Source organism: Myxocyprinus asiaticus, chromosome 5 (genome assembly GCF_019703515.2).
Source record: "Myxocyprinus asiaticus isolate MX2 ecotype Aquarium Trade chromosome 5, UBuf_Myxa_2, whole genome shotgun sequence".
NCBI classification, from domain to species: domain Eukaryota; kingdom Metazoa; phylum Chordata; class Actinopteri; order Cypriniformes; family Catostomidae; genus Myxocyprinus; species Myxocyprinus asiaticus.
In genome coordinates this window covers 7,183,181-7,201,034 of record NC_059348.1, presented here as the reverse complement: position 1 = coordinate 7,201,034, position 17,854 = coordinate 7,183,181, and the positions used below count along the sequence as shown (strand labels likewise).

Below are 17,854 nucleotides of genomic sequence, written 5' to 3'. Positions count from 1 at the left end.
GCTGTCCGGAATGGTTTCACTCAGCCAGGTTTTTGCGAAGCACAAGGCAGCAGAGGTTGAAAAGTCCTTGTTTTTGCGGGTGCGGAGATGTAGTTTGTCCGTTTTGTTAGGAAGAGAGCGGAGATTCGCAAGATGAATGCTCGGCAGCGCTGTTCGAAATCCGTGCCGACGGAGTTTGACCAGCGAACCGGCTCGTCTCCCTCGCCTGCGTCTCTTGAAAAGCAGAGCTGCGCCTCCAACTAAAATGTCTAACAAAACATCTGAATATTCGAAAACCGGGAAAAGATTGTCTGGTATATGCTGTCGAATGTTCAGCAGTTCATCTCTGTTAAAACTGACTGGAAAAAGATGACTAAACACAGGACAAACAAAAACAACAAAAGAACTGAGGAGCTCCACACCGAGGCAGCCATCTGCGGCGCCATGTCTGTGTGTGTATTTTCTGCATTGTGGCTGTTTTTTAATTTTTTAGTGTTTTTTTTTTTTTTTGTGTTTCCCCATTCATTTCCTATGGCGGTCACTTTTGACTGGGAACAGAACAAGTTTTTTTCTTCTACCACTTAGACTGATTGAATCAACTCCAATTTCTTTGTGTGTGTTCAGAAATGAAATGGACAAAAAGTCACCAAGTCTCAATAATAATCTGTCTTTACCAGTAGGTCTGTTTGCATGAATTCTTATGTTTGTTTTTAGGAAAAGCAATTATATTATAGTAGTAATAAATAACTTTAGAAATCACCTCAAACTCCGACATGTTCCCGATGCAAATGATATTCCAGAGCTAGCGAGGGCAGTAGAGACGATCTTGCTGATCAATGTCGATAGATGGCAGTATAGCGTCTAACACCACTGTCACATCGGTGCTTAAAGTACACGAAGAAGAGCAATGCTAACGCTTGCTAGAGAACTCAATAAACAACTGAATTCCTCTTTAAAAGTGCTTTAAAATGAAAGCATTTTGTGATTTAATAAAAAGGATTTTTATTTTGATTCTCCGAACAGTTCTGTTGTTTTGACGTCATAAAGCCGCGCCACGCGAGTCGGTCTGGTGTTTCTCTTTCTGTTTCAGGTTAGTCTTCCTCATTCAAGGTGAATAAAACGACGAAAAAGGTTCAAAATTGATATAAAGTTTTACAGATTTGTTCTAACTACATGATAATATTATAGAAATAATTTTCGTTGTTTTATGAAGTGCTGATAGTTGTAAATGTTTGTGTAAAGTGCATTTACAGATTTTGCTTTTACTTTCTGTCGGTAAATGTTCAGATTACTTGGATTAATGTGTTCAGAGTGTCAGTTTAGCAGAGATCTGGTTACATACAGAGTTACATGAACACATTTTCTCCTTATATTTTATGTATGTTGTGTATCAGACTGCTGGAGGTTCATGTGAGGATGTTTCTGGGTCACTTACACAGTTCGATGACTTTTAAGTACCCAGTATTTAATTTCCACCTATTATAATTTTAATAGACTTTAAAAAAGAATAAAGACATTTATAAAGGTATTTATAGTGTTACAAGCTGCTGTGGGCCCAGAAGCCCACTCTGTTATGAGAATATATAGGGGATTTTTTTTTTTTTCCTTTTTTTTTTCTTCCCCTGTGTATTTATGTTAACAGACATAAATTCATCATTAGCGCTGCACATTAATAATTAAAATAATAATGATTTTGTTCAAAAATTATAATCATGATTATTTTTTTATTACACTTAAAGTAATGTTCCGGGTCCAATACAAGCTAAGCTCAATCGCCAGTATTTGTGGCATACTATTGAATACCACAAAAATGTATTTGACTTTTTAAAAACTAAAAGTATTTAATGATATCAGCGTAACTAACCTCAGACCATCACCTCTTGACATCTACACACTCAGGTGAGCCACTGTCAATAAAAAAAACGACTATGTGAAGAATCGGCACTACACATCCTCATGTTTTTTGACAATTTTTATATTTTTTAATTCCTTAAACATTATATTACCCGCTAAGAATATACGCCGATGTGAAAGAAAACACGAGACGGGAAATTGAAAACAGTGCCACCAAGTTCTATAGTTGGTGGTACCAGCACCTAATTTGGTAGAACCGGTGGGGGTCTGCGGCCTATCAAATTACAAATTTAAATGCAGAAACTAATAATAAAAGTGATATTAATATTATATAGTACAAAAATAAGTGCAATTACCAATAATATTGAATTTTTTGCCCAACTGAAATACTCATTGGATGGTAAGGCATTGATTTTGAGTTGATATGCAGATTTAATTTTACTGGGAAAACAGGTTTTCTGTACAGGGGTTTTCAAACTTTTTGATACCATGGACCCCCAAACATGATGATCCCCTTGCGAGGGACCCCTTTTCAAAAATATATAGACAGCTTTATATTTTAGATATAAATTCCCTTTTATACTGTGTGAGAAAAAACTAAGCGTTATATTATAAAGACAGTGTGTGGTTTGCAAAATTAAATAACTGGCTGTTATTTTGTATAAAGGAAATTAAGAAAAATGAAAAGAAATGATTAAAATATAATATTAAAATATCTGGAAAATATTACTTTGTATTAAGTTGAGCGCATATCTTTTTTTATACCCACTGTTAGAGTAATATTAGATGTACAAAACTGAAGTTTTTTTTTTTTTAATTGAACTGAAATATATTTATACTCTTTAAAAAGTAGAATGAAAGAATAATATTGTTAAATTGGGTCTTTTTTTTTTTTTCTCTCTTTTTTAAAAAAATATTTTCTGCAGACCCCTTAGCACCTCCTGGTGGTCCCGTAGGGGTCCCTGGACCCCAGTTTGAAAACATTGATCTATGGTATCTATAAAAGGTAAAAAGTTAACACCTCATTTAGATAGGGCTAAGTTATTCAGACAGTACGACTGAATTGGACCTCCTTTCATCAGGATCATGTTGATACAAGTTCAGCCATCTCTTGGAGATTTTAAATCAAACAAAACTAGATATCTTTTTCTACAGTCAGAGAGCATTAGAAGAGAACAGATTTTACACAGAAGAAAAACTAGCCATGTCCATAATTCACAAAGGTCCAGGCTTTAAAGCCCTTGATTCTGTTTTCCATTTGCCCATATAAAATTGACCATAGTTTCTTTTTATTTTAATTTTATTTTTATTATTATAGTTTTAACAGTGTTTTTGGTAACAAGACCATGGTAACTTCATGTATAACCAAGCATGGATCTTCATTACCATGGTTAGATGTTACATGATTTCTATAAAACAAACTATGGCATTATTTGTAATGAAAACCAGTACCTTAAACACAATTAAAAACTATATATATATATATATATATATATATAAATTGCCTTAGGTGCAATAAAAATGAATGTTATTCCCTCACTCCTATGAAGCATATTATAAATGTAATAGTTATATGAGAATATTTATTTTTAATATATTTTTTTCTGAAATACTATAGTTAATACAGTTGGTTTTGCTATAGTAAATTCATGGTCATATAAGGGTGATGATGTGTGAAAAGTCTGCTGATTTATGTCAGTGCACGTCACAGTAAATCCTGTTCATCTTTTAAACGTTGTTCAGAACATTGGGCCGTATAATGTGGTTTTAATGTAGTTTACTCACTGAGGGTATTCATAGAGGCTTGCACCAGAGAATGCAAATGGTTTCTGCGACTCGTGCTGTGCATCTTACTGCTTCTCAGTGCGTGTCCACTAGTGCGAAAGAAATACGCTCAATGACGCACACAATGCCCGAGAGAGCAGCCGCTTTGGGGTGTGTTTGTAATATGTAAAGTGAGTATGTATAGTCTATCATTGTTTTCCGTATACGAGCAAAAATATAATCTTATGTATATGCAGGGTTGGGGAGTAACGGAATACATGTAACAGGATTACATATTTAAAATACAAAATATAAGTAACTGTTTTCCACTACAGTTACAATTTAAATAATTGGTAATTAGAATACAGTTACATTCAAAAAGTATTTTGATTACTGAAGAGGTTACTTTGCATTTTATTGTGATTTTTTTCATTTAATATCACTATGTAACACAATTTTTGTTCCTGGGTATTAAGTGTTATTTCGTAATTGCTTATGCCTAAAAAGTATAGAAAATGGCCATTATTCCCCACAAATTTTGCTTTTGTGACCAGGACAATGATATTTTGAAATGTACCTATTTCCAAAGAGAAAAAGGGCAAATTTGTGTCTTTTCGTTCACAAAGTCAGAAAAAAACAACATATGAATCCAAATTAACATGTATTTATACTAAAGTAATACAAAAATGACTACAAATGATTTAGAAGTGAGTAGTTTTTTGAGATTTACGATTATACTGTAAATCACTTTCACGAATTAGCGCCCAAATGTAGTCTCCCATCATGTTCTCGTTATACTGTCTTTGGTAGCGGCGTTCAAAGTCCAGGATATCCTGGTGGAAGAGCTCGCCTTGCTCCTCCGAGTATGCTCCCATGTTCTCCTTGAATTTATCAAGGTGAGCATCAAGGATATGGACTCTGAGGGACATCCTACAGCCCATTGTGCCATAGTTCTTCACCAGAGTCTCAACCAGCTCCACATAGTTTTCGGCCTTTTGATTACCCAGGAAGCCCCGAACCACTGCGACAAAGTTGTTCCAAGCCACTTTCTCCTTACTAGTGAGCTTCTTGGAGAATTCATTGCACTCCAGGATCTTCTTTATCTGTGGATCTTCTTTATAAATTGAAGGCTTATATATTAATTAAGGCTCCTGTATTTATACTACTATTTATATTACTGGAAAGTTCTAGAAAGTTCTAGAAGTTACTCCAAGTTTACTCAGCACTGAATCTATCTGGAATGTTCTGGAAAATAGGTAAATTTCAAAATATCACTGTCCTGGCCACAAAAGCAAAGTTTGTGGGGAATAATAGCCATTTTCTGTACTTTTGAGGCATAAGAAGTTAGGAAATAACACTTACTACCCAGGAACAAAAAAAAAATGTAAAATTTGTTACACAGTGTATTTAGTCCTTTCAGATGGAAAACATTTATACATATAAATTATGTGATCCAAAGTGCATTTGAACAGCGGTGAAACACTTTCTTATGATGTGTTACATTCATACGAGCAGACAGAGAATAAGTTTGAAGTAAGTTTGGAGCAGAAGAAATAGAAGTAAACCTTGTGTAAATTGTCAGCTTTACGCTAAGCTAAAATGCTATTTCTAGCCATTTTCCATGCACATGTTACTTGGCACGATCATATTTTTTTATCAAGAAAATTCACGTTTGATCATAATTTCCATTTTTCTAGTAAGACCTTTGATATTAGGGCAAAAATCATATTCTTGATAATAATTTTTTTATTGTTTTCCTGTAAAAATATATAAAAATCCTTAAAACAAGATCAGTTTGATTTATCTTGTTTTAGAAACATCACTACATAAGATATTTAGGTTTTTCAGAGAATGTATTTTTAACATGTGTATTTTGTCTTACTGTACTGGCAGAGTTTTTATAGTCAAAACAAGTGAAAAAATCTACCAGTGCTGAAGAAGTAATCCAAAGTATTTAGAATACGTTACTGACCTTGAGTAATCTAACAGAATACTAACGGTTACAAATTACATTTTACAGCATGTATTCTGGAATCTGTAGTGGAATACATTTCAAAAGTCACCCTCCCAACCCTGTATACTTGTGCATTTACAGTTGAAAAGATGCCAGCGGACACGTACCATCAATGAGTTACACTGCACGGCGCGGTTGAGAGCTCGAGACCAGTCCGTGGTTAACTCATCTGCTAGCGCTCGCGCTGCTCTGTCCATTGAGCCGGGTGATGCGCTTGCCGGTTTATATTATTTTACAGAAAATGGCAGCGCATAAATGGAGAGAGAGGGAGAGTTGGCTAACACTGAAGTTGCACCAGTGCGACCTATAACAGCTTATTCGCACTAGCAGGAAAAAACAGTCGCAAAATGCAACCATTTAGTCGCAGTCTGGAGCCCTGCATTTGGCCATTTGGTAACAGTTCTCTGAAGTCCTATGAAGATGAAGAAGTAAAATTTTGCATACACCGCAGTTATGAATCATAACACACCAAAAATAAAGAATCGCAATAATATCGTATCATGACCTAGATATTGAAAGTCATATCATTTTTATTTGTATAGCGCTTTTCACAATTGTTTCAAAGCAGCTTTACAGAAAATCATGCTTTAACAGAAAATTAAACTGACTTTTTTAAAAAGTCTTAGTCATTATTGTGCAGTTTGATAAAAATAGGATTGTAAATTAGGGCTGCTCGATATGGGGAAAAAATGCGATATGCGATAAGTTGTTGGATAATGCGATATTCGATATGCAATACAATATTCCTATGATGACGTCATCGAAGTGCACGGAACATCGGAACCCCCACCGCTTAAATAAACTCAATTTTATTTGAAAAAAAAATTACGGTCTCTCCCAGTGATCACAAAATACTTTGTTGTTCCAAATTTTATTTACACTGCATACAATATATACAGATTTACCATTAGCTATGTAGCAGATAATAAAATTCATATTTAAGTATTTGTATTCTTTTGTAAAAAGCATATGAATATAAAGTTAATTTCACCATATTGTGAGATGTCCTAAAATAGTCGTTTCATATTTTTACACTGTAATTCATATTCGTATTTATTTTATGATTAGTTTATTCAATCTTGGACTTCTATTTTGAAAAATGTTGTACAGAAGCACTTGGTGTTTACATTTGCATTGGTTTAACATACCTGTTCTCAGTTCGCACTTAACATGAGAGTGAGGGGAATGATTTCATGGGACAATCAATTATTTGAAAACCATCCGTTGACATATCCACAACGACCAATAAACAAGCCAAGTTTGAGATTCAAGCCGGCGTCTGGTCTCATTATTATCTGCACAAATGTTGTTTTGATACTCTTTAATGCTGTGTGACAGAATGTGATAGCTGCCCATTCGCAGGGCACAGTGTGCCCTCTCTCTTAACTTATAGCATGAAAAAGAAACATGACATAACATCACAGTACAACAAGAAAAGTTTCCTCTCTCTGCTCATATGCACTGCACGCACACACACCAAGTGACAATCTTGCACCTGGTCTATTATCTGCTGTCTGTGTTGCCATAGAGGTTACTTTTCAACTTATTCAGTGCCTGCCTAATAAGCAACATAAGCGGCTGCTTAGGGCCCCCACGAACACCAGGGAGCCCCCTGCCTTATTAGTGACATAGGTTTGGTTTAGGTAGGGCACGTGGGAGTGCGAGGGCCATGATGTGTACATAGGGAAGAGAACAGTCTCTCTTTCTCTCTTTCTGACAGGAGTGATGAGGTACCATTACGCGACAAATCAGGTGCGTTTTGTCCCAATGGTAACGATGTATTTAAGTTCCCTCACAATTCTACATGCACTGAATATGTTGTTATTTTATATGCTGTTTTAGAATACACTATAATATACTGCTGTGCAAAACATACCTGCCACAATTTACACCAGGGTGCAAATAGCATGTGCTACTATTCTCAATAAGTGTAAATAGCATCTACCTTAACTTATTTTGGTAATTATTTCTTTCTTATTTGTTTGCACAGTCTTGGAATTTCATTAAAGCTCATTATTAATTTGTGCATGTGATTGGTTTGATTGGTAAGTTTGTTAAAAAAAAATTTATTCTTTCATTTTTGTACTTCTGAAGCAGTTATACCTGTGCTAATAAACTCGAATTTTTAAGCTTTATACTTTTGAATAAATTGACTTGTTTGTTGGCACAGTTTAAGCTTGCTTAGTTATTGATGTTGGGAGTGTTTGGGTAGGTGCACCAGTAGGTAGGGGGGGCCCATTTTGAAAATCGGCATAGGGCGCCCAAAATGGTAAGGCCGGCCCTGAACGTATTAAAATCGTTCTGTTATCGTAAGTCCTTGCGATATGCATATCACGATATGGACATTTGCAATATTTCGATAAATTCTATAAGTCATGCAGCCCTATTGTAAATTGTGTCTAAAAATAAATAAGTAAATGAAATTTTTATTTAGAACCCCTGTGAGAAAGCCGAAGGCGACTGTGGCAAGGAACACAAAACTCAATTAGATGTTGGTTAATGGAGAGAAATAACCTGGGGAGAAACTAGGCTCACTGTGGGGGTCAGTTCCCCTCTGGCTAAACAGCATGAATATAATGTCAATATTAGTTTTATGTGTGGAGTGCAAGTCATGGTTTAAAATTTGTAGACCAAGTAAATGTTAAGGGCCAGTGTTTAAACAAAGATTTTGTACTAACTGATTAATGATAATGTATTTGAAGTTCATCCTGGATTAACTGCAGAAACTCATATCGATGGATTGTACTTTGTTATATAATGTATATAATATATTATATTATGTCATATTGCCAGTTACCTTGTGATTTCCACACCTTCACAGACTATGTAATGGCCGTAACCGTGGTTTGAAAATCAGTGAGGTTCAAGGTGCAAGAATTGTACCAAAATTACAATTCTGTTTTTAATGTTGTGAAACATCAGTTACTAAAATGAAAGAAATAGCATAGCCTTAATCTTGGACAGTGTTCGCATATTTGACATTTCATACTGTAGTCTGTACTACAGATTGTGTAGTAGTGTAGTGTGCTACTATTTTTTGCATGTTTCAGATAATGTCATAATCATCAGGGCTGGATTAAGACCCTTTAGTGTCTCTAGACATGAAGATATAGTTTTCTTATAGAAGATTATATAAGTTATTTTTTTTCTTCAGTGATGTGCTATTTTACATGTTTTCAAAAGTCATACAATAGCTGTGTGTGAGGAACTGAAATTGAGAAACTGTTACCATTGAGACACAACTTTCTTCCTCCAGGGGGCGCTTGATGGTTCAGAAAACCGAATCCTCCAATGATCTGCATTCAAATCTCAGGACATTTTTATGTCTAATTTGAGACATTTTTAAACTGGATAGTAATTTTGAATAAAAAAACGATAATTGGAATGATTTGTACCTGTGGGTGGAATCCTGCCGCAGCACTATCTATACAATCGTTTCTTCAACTACTCATCCAGTAGTAATAAACTACTGTGATTGGTCCATCCTGACCAGCGCTGAGAAAAGTAAAAGGTGCCACATGCCGTATACATTGGATAAAAAAAGTCTACACACACCTGTTAAAACAGCAGTGTGCACATCCCAAACTAATACTTAGTTGAAGCACCCTTTGATTTTATTACTGCACTCAGTCTGTTTGGATAAGTGTCTATTAGCTTGGCACATCTTGACTTGGGAATATTTCCCCACTCTTTTTTGCAAAAACATTCCAGATCTGTCAAATTGCGAGGGCATCTCCTGTGTACGGCCCTCTTCAGGTCCCCCCGACAGATTTTGTATAGGATTCAGGTCTGGGCTCTGGCTGAGCTATTCCAAAACATTAATCTTTTTTTGCTGAAGCCATTCTTTTGTTGATTTGGATGTGTGCTTTGGATCATTGTCATACTGAAAAGTGAAAGGTCTCATTTTCAGCTTTCTAGCAGATGCCAAAAGTTTCTGTGCCAAAATTGACTGGTACTTGGAGCGAGTCATGATTCCCTCCACCTTCACTAAAGCCCCAGTTCCAGCTGAAGAAAAGCAGCCTCAAAGCATGATGCTGCCACCACCATGCTTCACTGTGGGTATGGTGTTCTTTTGCTGATGTGATGCGCCAAACATACCTTTTACAATTTTGGGCAAAAAGTTTAATCTTGACCTCATCAGACCATAACACATTTTTCCGCATGGTTTTTGGGAGACTGGATATAGATTTTTTCCAGGCTTGGATGTTTTTTTTTTGTGTTTTTTCATCAGAAAAGGCTTGGTCTTGCCACCCTGCCCCATAGCCCAGACAGATGAAGAATACGGGAGATAGTTGTCACATGTAGGGAGCAACCAGTACTTGCCAGAAAGAGCTGCAGCTCCTTTAATGTTGCTGTAGGCCTCTTGACAGCCTCCCTGACCAGTTTTCTCTTTTGCCTTCTCATCAATTATTGCATAGGTTGCAATTTTTACATTAAAGGTGCAAAAAGTCTGATATGGTTTATCTTTGTTTCATTTTTTACATCACAAAAAGCTGCTGTTTCAACAGGTGTGTAGACTTTTTATATCCACTGTATGTGCTGCTTCAGCTGCGGTCTGGACCCCTGGACAGTAATTTAAAGCCAATTAATGATATTAAATCTTTTTGAATAAACATTAAATTAAAGATTCAGTGCACTGCACTGTATCGTGAACATGTCTTATATGAACTGACCGAAGGCAATTAAAAATTGTAGTCACGTGTTGTTCAGTTGTATGTAGCTTCAAATTTTATTTTTGAATATGAAAAATTGACCGAGGTCTGGACCTATGCATGCCCTGATAAGTGTCTGTGGTAATGAGGCTGACTGACTGTAGCCTTTAACCCATGATAATTAAAGATGCTGTGAAGTGGGCCTGGGTAGCTCAATGGTAAAATACGCTGGCTACCACCCCTGGAGTTCGCTAGTTTGAATCCAAGGGCGTGCTGAGTGACTCCAGCCAGGTCTCGTAAGCAACCAAATTGGCCTGGTTGCTAGGGAGGGTAGAGTCACATGGGGTAACCTCCTCGTGGTCGCTATAATGTGGATTGTTCTCATTGGGGCGCATGGTGAATTGAGTGTGGTTGCCGCGGTGGATGGCGTGAAGCCTCCACACGCGCTATGTCTCCGTGGCAATGCGCTCAACAAGCCACGTGATAAGATGCGCGGGTTGACTGTCTCAGATGCGGAGGCAACTGGGATTCGTCCTCCGCCACCCGGACTGAGGCGAATCACTATGCGACCACGAGGACTTAGAGCGCAGTGGGAATTGGGCATTTCAAATTGGGAGAAAAAGGGGAAAAATCCCCCCCCCCCCCCCCCCCCCCCCCAAAAAAAGATGCTGTGAAGTTTTTTTATCATTGTACTTCCTTTATTTTTATTTTTTTTGTCTGTTTTTGTACTTTTATTTGTGATTCATACTTTCTTCAACATGTGATAATGTGGGGGCTGTCAGAGTACATTTTGAGGAAAATACAGAAATGTCAAGATTAATGCAGAAAAGCTTAAAGGTGTTAATACAGAACATTTTTAAATTCTGACATTTATTTTTAATGTTGGCAGGTCTGTCGCTACCACATAGTGATTGTGAATCCACTCCCAAAGCAATTCACCAATAAATGCTCTGAATATTCCTGTCATCTTTGAATTGAAGAAGAGTTTCCAGAAGAGCAGGACAAACTTCATGTGTCAACAATTTCGGACATACTACTGCAAAGATGGATTTTATTAAAGAGGAGAGAGAGGACATGGGTTATCCAGAACCACACAGAGAGAAAAATGAAGATACTGAGGAACAAATAGGTTTGTGTCCATTCTTGATTCTTTATTAATGACTTCTGATGTGTGATTTGAGTATCTCAGACCCCGTTTACACCTGGAATTAAGATGTGTGTCAGGGGATCTGATCACAAGAGGTCAGCACTAAATAAATGTGAAAAATGGGTCACAATTTGATCACAAAAAACATATGTAGTAGGGGTGTAAATTGCAAGTTTCATCTTATATCGATTCTCTTAGCCAGCGATCTGATGTTTGCCGATACCTCAAAGTCTGCCGCGATGCAATTTCGATTAGATCTGATTCAGGGGTCTGCAATCGATATTATGATATTATGTGCCTATTTTACACAATCAAATACATTTGTCTCACAGATGCAACCAAAATATAATTTGACTATTTTATTGAGCTCTCTGAAAGTGTAAATCCAGTATCCACAACCATCCACAAAAAATATAATACAGAATAATAAATAATATAAAAAATAAAGTCACATCCAGTACATGTGATGAGCAATCATTTGTTGACAGCTCATTGCCTTGTGGAATGAGGAAATCACTACAGTGACAATTTGTCATCTCTACAACAGTCAAGCAAGTCTTTCAATCTAAAATACTTACCCACGACAGGAGAGTATGTGGACGAGCTCACAGATACTGTTACATCATATATCAGTTTCTGTGAGGATATGTGCATTCCTACTAGGACTTATTTAACGTTCAACAATGACAAACCATGGTTTACAGCAGAGCTCAGGCAGCTTCATCAGGCCAAAGAGGATGCTTACAGGGGTGGGGATAAAGTCTTGTACAATCAGGCCAGGAACACACTGAACAGGGAAATCAGAGTGGCTAAAAGAAGATACTCTCATAAGCTGAAAAACACGTTTTCAGCTAACGACCCTGCATCAGTGTGGAGTGGCATGAAACAACTCACAAATTACAGGACTCCTACCCCCAACTCTGTAGGAAACCAACAACTGGCTGACGACCTGAATGTGTTCTCTGTAGATTTGAAAGGCCCAATCTCACACCCCACACCCACTCTGACCTTCACTTCACACAAACACCAACACCTCCTGCAACTCCTCTCCTCCCCCCTCCTGCTACTCAACCTGCACTGAAGATCTGTGAAGATGATGTGAGCCGCGTCTTTCGGAAACAAAAGACGAGGAAGGCTTCAGGCCCAGATGGCGTCTCACCAGCGTGTCTTCGATCCTGTGCTAACCAGCTGGCCCCCATCTTCACACAGATCTTCAATAGATCACTGGAGCAGTGTGAAGTCCCATGCTGCTTCAAACGCTCAATCATTATTCCTGTTCCAAAGAAACCAAAAATCACAGGACTTAATGACTGCAGACCTGTCGCCCTGACGTCTGTGGTCATGAAATAATTTGAGAGACTGGTGTTGGCCCACCTGAAAAACATCACTGGACCCTTTCTAGATCCCCTTCAATTTGCTTATCGAGCAAACAGGTCTGTGGATGATGCAGTCAGCATGGGATTGCATCATATCCTGCAACATCTGGACAGACCAGGGACATATGCAAGGATCCTTTTTGTGGACTTCAGTTTGGCTTTCAACACCATCATCCCAGCTATACTCCAGCATAAATTACACCAACTCTCTGTTCCCATGTCTATCTGTCAGTGGACTACCAGCTTTCTGACAGACAGGCAGCAGCTTGTGAGACAGGGGAAACTCACTTCTAGCACCTGAACAATCAGCACTGCTGCCCCCCGATGTGTGCTCTCCCCACAATTCTTCTGCCTCTACACCAGGGACTGCATTGCCAAGGACCCCTCTGTCAAGCTCCTGAAGGTTCGGCCTCATCCTAGATGACGATGAGTCTGAAGGGAGATTGAACAGCTGGCTGTCTGGTGCAGTCAAAACAACCTTGAGCTGAACACGCTCAAAACAGTGGAGATCATTGTGGACTTTAGGAGAAACACCCTAACACTGACCCCCCTCACCATTCTAAACAGCACTGTGGCAGCAGTGGAGTCATTCAGGTTCCTGGGCACTACCATCTCACAGGACCTGAAGTGGGAGACCCACATTGACTCCATTGTGAAAAAGGCCCAGCAGAGGTTGTACTTCCTTCTCCAGCTGAGGAAATTCAACCTGCCACAGGGACTGCTGATACAGTTTTACTCAGCAGTCATTGAGTCTGTCCTCTGCACTTCAGTAACTCTCTGGTTTGGTTCAGCTACGAAATCAGACATCAGAAGACTACAAAGGACAGTTCGGACTGCTGAGAGGATCCACTAACCCTTGTTAACTGGCTTCTTATCCGGGGAGGCCAGTACCAGTTGCCATGTAGACATTTATTTATTAATTTTGCAATCAGCTAAACTGCAAAAACACATCTTGATAAACAAGGTTTTCTTGTAAACAGCTAGTTTAAAGTTGCCTAGTCAGGGAGCCAGGTGCCGTCGCCAGGTGCCAGGTGCCGTCGCTAGGAAAGGGCGGGGCCTATGGCGATGTCCGATGCGCAGGGCCTGTCGAACGGGAATGTCGAATGTGGAGTGTTCCTGCCCCCGTCGGTAGTGATCACGTTCTGAGGCCTCTCGCGATAGTGATCTCCCGTCAGTAGCGATCTCTGAGTGGACTGCTCAGGTTTCAGCGGTAGAAGTGATCGCCGCAGGCAATTATATGTTTATATATATATATATGTTTTGTAGTACACGTGTGGGTTTTTTTCTTTTAGTGGTGTACAACTCTCCCAACTAGGTACAGACATTGCATACATTTAAAAAATATATATATATAGTTTGTATGTTCAATTTACTAAACCCATATATAACTGTCAATTTGAAACTATCAACTGTTTCAGCAGGGTGCTTATTTTTTATTACTACTGGAGTTAATATTACTTTTTTTTTTTTTTTTTTTGTATAGCTTATCACCAGTTCTTTGGATTTGTTTATATTAAACTCCATATCAATGCCATATCATCAGCATATTAAAAAAAATATTAAAATTGGGGTTACAGACACAACCCTCAGGGACCAATAAATTAACAAGACCTTCGTCTGACATATTGCTGAACCAATCTTATTTTCATTTCACATTTGTTGCCCTTAATTTTAGTTAATTTTTTACCTTTTCATGTTTCTTGTAGGCCTGATGGAAGTGAAGGTGGAAAGTCAAGAACTGAATGAAGTGGAGGAGAAACATTGGTATCAGGAACCACATACATCCATAACATTTTGTTGCTCACAGACTGAAAATAATTCCTCACAACAAACAACGCGACAGACAGGAGCCACAAATTCTTTCACATGTCCTCAGTGTGGAAAGAGTTTTAGACAAAAAGGACACCTTACCAGTCATGTGAGAATTCATACTGGAGAGAAACCTTTCACATGTCCTCATTGTGGAAAGAGTTTCTCACAGAAAGAAAACCTTAAAAGACACATAAGAGTTCACACCAGAGAGAATCCTTTCACATGTCCTCAGTGTGGAAAGAGTTTCTCACAGAAAGAAAATCTTAAAAGGCACATAAGAGTTCACTATGAAGAGAATCCTTTCACATGTCCTCAGTGTGGAAAGAGTTTCAGACAAATAAAAAGTCTTAATGCCCACATGAGTGTTCACACTGAAGAGAGGCCTTTCACATGCCATCATTGTGGAGAGAGATTCAAGTATTTAAATAATCTTCAATGTCATCTTTCCTTTCTGCACACTGGAGCAAAGTCATTTAACTGTGATCAGTGCGCTGAAAGTTTTATCTTGGAATCAGACTTGAACATTCACAAAGACCCCCATTTGTGTTCTTTTTGTGGAGAGAGTTTTTCATGCCCATACCATTTTAACGAGCACCAGAAAATTCATAGTAATGTGAAAGCTCATGTGTGCCTTGAGTGTGGCGATGCCTTTGCAGGAGCCGGCAACTTGAAGTTGCACCAGAGAGTCCATATTAAAGAAAAATCTAACAACTGTTCATAATGTTTATAGAGTTTCACTCATTCAGGAGTCCTGAAAATGAATGGAGAGTATTCTCTCCAGCCTTCAGTATAGTTTCACCACATCAAGTACCCAATCAACACATTTTAAAAAAGCATGGTAGAAAAAATGTAACCGTGAGCTGTTCTTCGGGTTCATTTTCAGGTCCAGTGCTTTAAACTGTGGGAATTTCAGGTAAACATCAAAGATGAATAAAATTGCTAAGTTTTAAGAATGCATTTTTTTATGATGGGTAGTAGTAGTAATAGAAATGTACTTACAGAAAAGTCTATTATTGTAATGTCTCCTTTCAGTTTAACTTTTGTTACATTTTGTTCACTTTTAAAAGGTGCTAATGCATTGAGAATTTGAGAATGGAACAAACTTTCTTGAATTAAAATCAAGATTATAGAAGCTTAACCAGTCAACTACTGTGTGGATGAAAAAAAAAAGAATTCAAGGAAATACATTTTTGGTTATTCCAGTATTCCCATTACATTTTTGCTTTGTAAAAACAAGTCTTACTTGGGCATGTCTTTTATTGTATCCAAGATTGTATCACAGAAAACCTGGAATTATCAGGGAATTTCAAAATTTTGATTTCCATGACTAGTCTGGAACAATCATGGAAGTGCAATAAATTGTTAAAAGTCAAAATGTTCATGATGAATGTAAAATGCTTTGCATGGAGCTATTTTTGTGTGTGTGTCTGTGTGTCTTTTTGGAGGCACAAATAAGTGCAGGGGCGGCGCCAGATAATTTTGGCCACAGGTGCTATGAGGGTGCATCACACTTACTGGGTTCAGATGCTTCAGAGTGAAATTCAAGGACTTTCACACATTTTTATTTGTTTTCAAGGACTATGCACTTGATGTCATGTTAATTTTAAATAAAAAGATATGTTATTCATTCAATTTATTTATTTTATTAAAACAACACATATTACAAAATATCTCAATCTGCATCTTTAACTACACATTCTCACAGTTATACGAGGAACTGATTGAAACTGCAAATGGTCATTCTCAAAAATGTTTAACTTCCAACTTCCAAAATATTGAAACATTTTTGCCCATAAAAGCTGAATGTAAACATTGTTTAACATCTTAACATGATTATTATTCATAAACGTTAACTTGTTTTTTTCTTTTATTATTTAATTTTGTTTCACAAACAATGCAAGTGTTAACCAATGAGGGTTAAATGGGTTATAACACCTATTTCTAAAAAAAAAAAAAAAAATGTATATTAGTTACAATTTTAATTAACTTTCACCCAAAAATGTTAATTCTCTCATCATTTACTCACCCTCATGCCATCCCAGATGTGTATGACCTTTCTTCTGCAGAACACAAAGATGTTTAGAAGAATATCTCAGCTCTGTAGTCAAGTCATTTTTATTTGTATAGCGCTTTTCACAACACATCGTTTCAAGGCAGCTTTAAGGGAAATCATGCATTAACAAAAACAAAAAAAATGAAACTGTAATATATATAACATCTTAGAGTGATCATTGTGTAGTTTGATTAAATATGATTGTAAATTGTGTAAAAATGTAATCATAATTGTATTTAGGACCCCTGTGAGCAAGCTGAAGGCGACTGTATGTGAAGGTAGGTCCATACAATGCAATTGAATTGTGATCAGACCTTTGTACCTCAAATAAATGAAACATAAAAGTAATCCATATGACTCCAGTGTTTAAATCCAGTGATACCCATCTTTGTGCATATACACTATATTGCCAAAAGTATTCGCTCATCTGCCTTTAGACGCATATGAACTTAAGTGACATCCCATTCTTAATCCATAGAGTTTAATATGACGTCGGCCCACCCTTTGCAGCTATAACAGCTTCAACTCTTCTGGGAAGGCTTTCCACAAGGTTTAGGAGTGTGTTTATGGGAATTTTTGACCATTCTTCCAGAAGCGCATTCGTGAGGTCAGACACTGATGTTGGATGAGAAGGCCTGGCTCGCAGTCTTCGCTCTAATTCATCCCAAAGGTGCTCTATTGGGTTGAGGTCAGGACTCTGTGCAGGCCAGTCAAGTTCTTCCACACCAAACTCGCTCATCCATGTCTTTATGGACCTTGCTTTGTGCACTGGTCCGCAGTCATGTTGGAACAGGAAGGGGCCATCCCTAAACTGTTCCCACAAAGTTGGGAGCATGGAATTGTCCAAAATCTCTTGGTATGCTGAAGCATTCAGAGTTCCTTTCACTGGAACTAAGGGGCCAAGCCCAGCTCCTGAAAAACAACCCCACACCATAATCCCCCCTCCACCAAACTTCACAGTTGGCACAATGCAGTCAGACAAGTACCATTCTCCTGGCAACCGCCAAACCCAGACTCGTCCATCAGATTGCCAGATGGAGAAGCGTGATTCGTCACTCCAGAGAACGCGTCTCCACTGCTCTAGAGTCCAGTGGCGGCGTGCTTTACACCACTGCATCCGACGCTTTGCATTGCACTTGGTGATGTATGGCTTGGATGCAGCTGCTCGGCCAAGGAAACCCATTCCATGAAGCTCTCTACGCA

The 17,854-nt window shown here is 37.9% G+C and overlaps 1 protein-coding gene across 7 annotated transcripts; it reads left to right on the top strand.

Annotated features, from left to right (window-relative positions):
- Positions 1-869: 869 nt before the first annotated feature.
- On the top strand, positions 870-16,978 carry LOC127440877 (gastrula zinc finger protein XlCGF7.1-like). 7 transcript variants are annotated; one of them, XM_051697932.1, is made up of 4 exons: positions 2,676-2,839; positions 9,522-9,670; positions 11,153-11,392; positions 14,493-16,978. In XM_051697932.1, exons 3-4 carry the CDS (start codon positions 11,308-11,310, stop codon positions 15,317-15,319), a joined length of 912 nt encoding a protein of 303 aa, XP_051553892.1. In that variant the 5' UTR covers positions 2,676-2,839; positions 9,522-9,670; positions 11,153-11,307; the 3' UTR covers positions 15,320-16,978. The 7 variants fall into 7 exon arrangements, with proteins under 7 accessions (XP_051553887.1, XP_051553888.1, XP_051553894.1 ...); XM_051697927.1 differs by lacking the exons at positions 2,676-2,839; positions 9,522-9,670 and adding an exon at positions 870-1,069; XM_051697928.1 differs by lacking the exons at positions 2,676-2,839; positions 9,522-9,670 and adding an exon at positions 870-1,089.
- Positions 16,979-17,854: the final 876 nt, after the last annotated feature.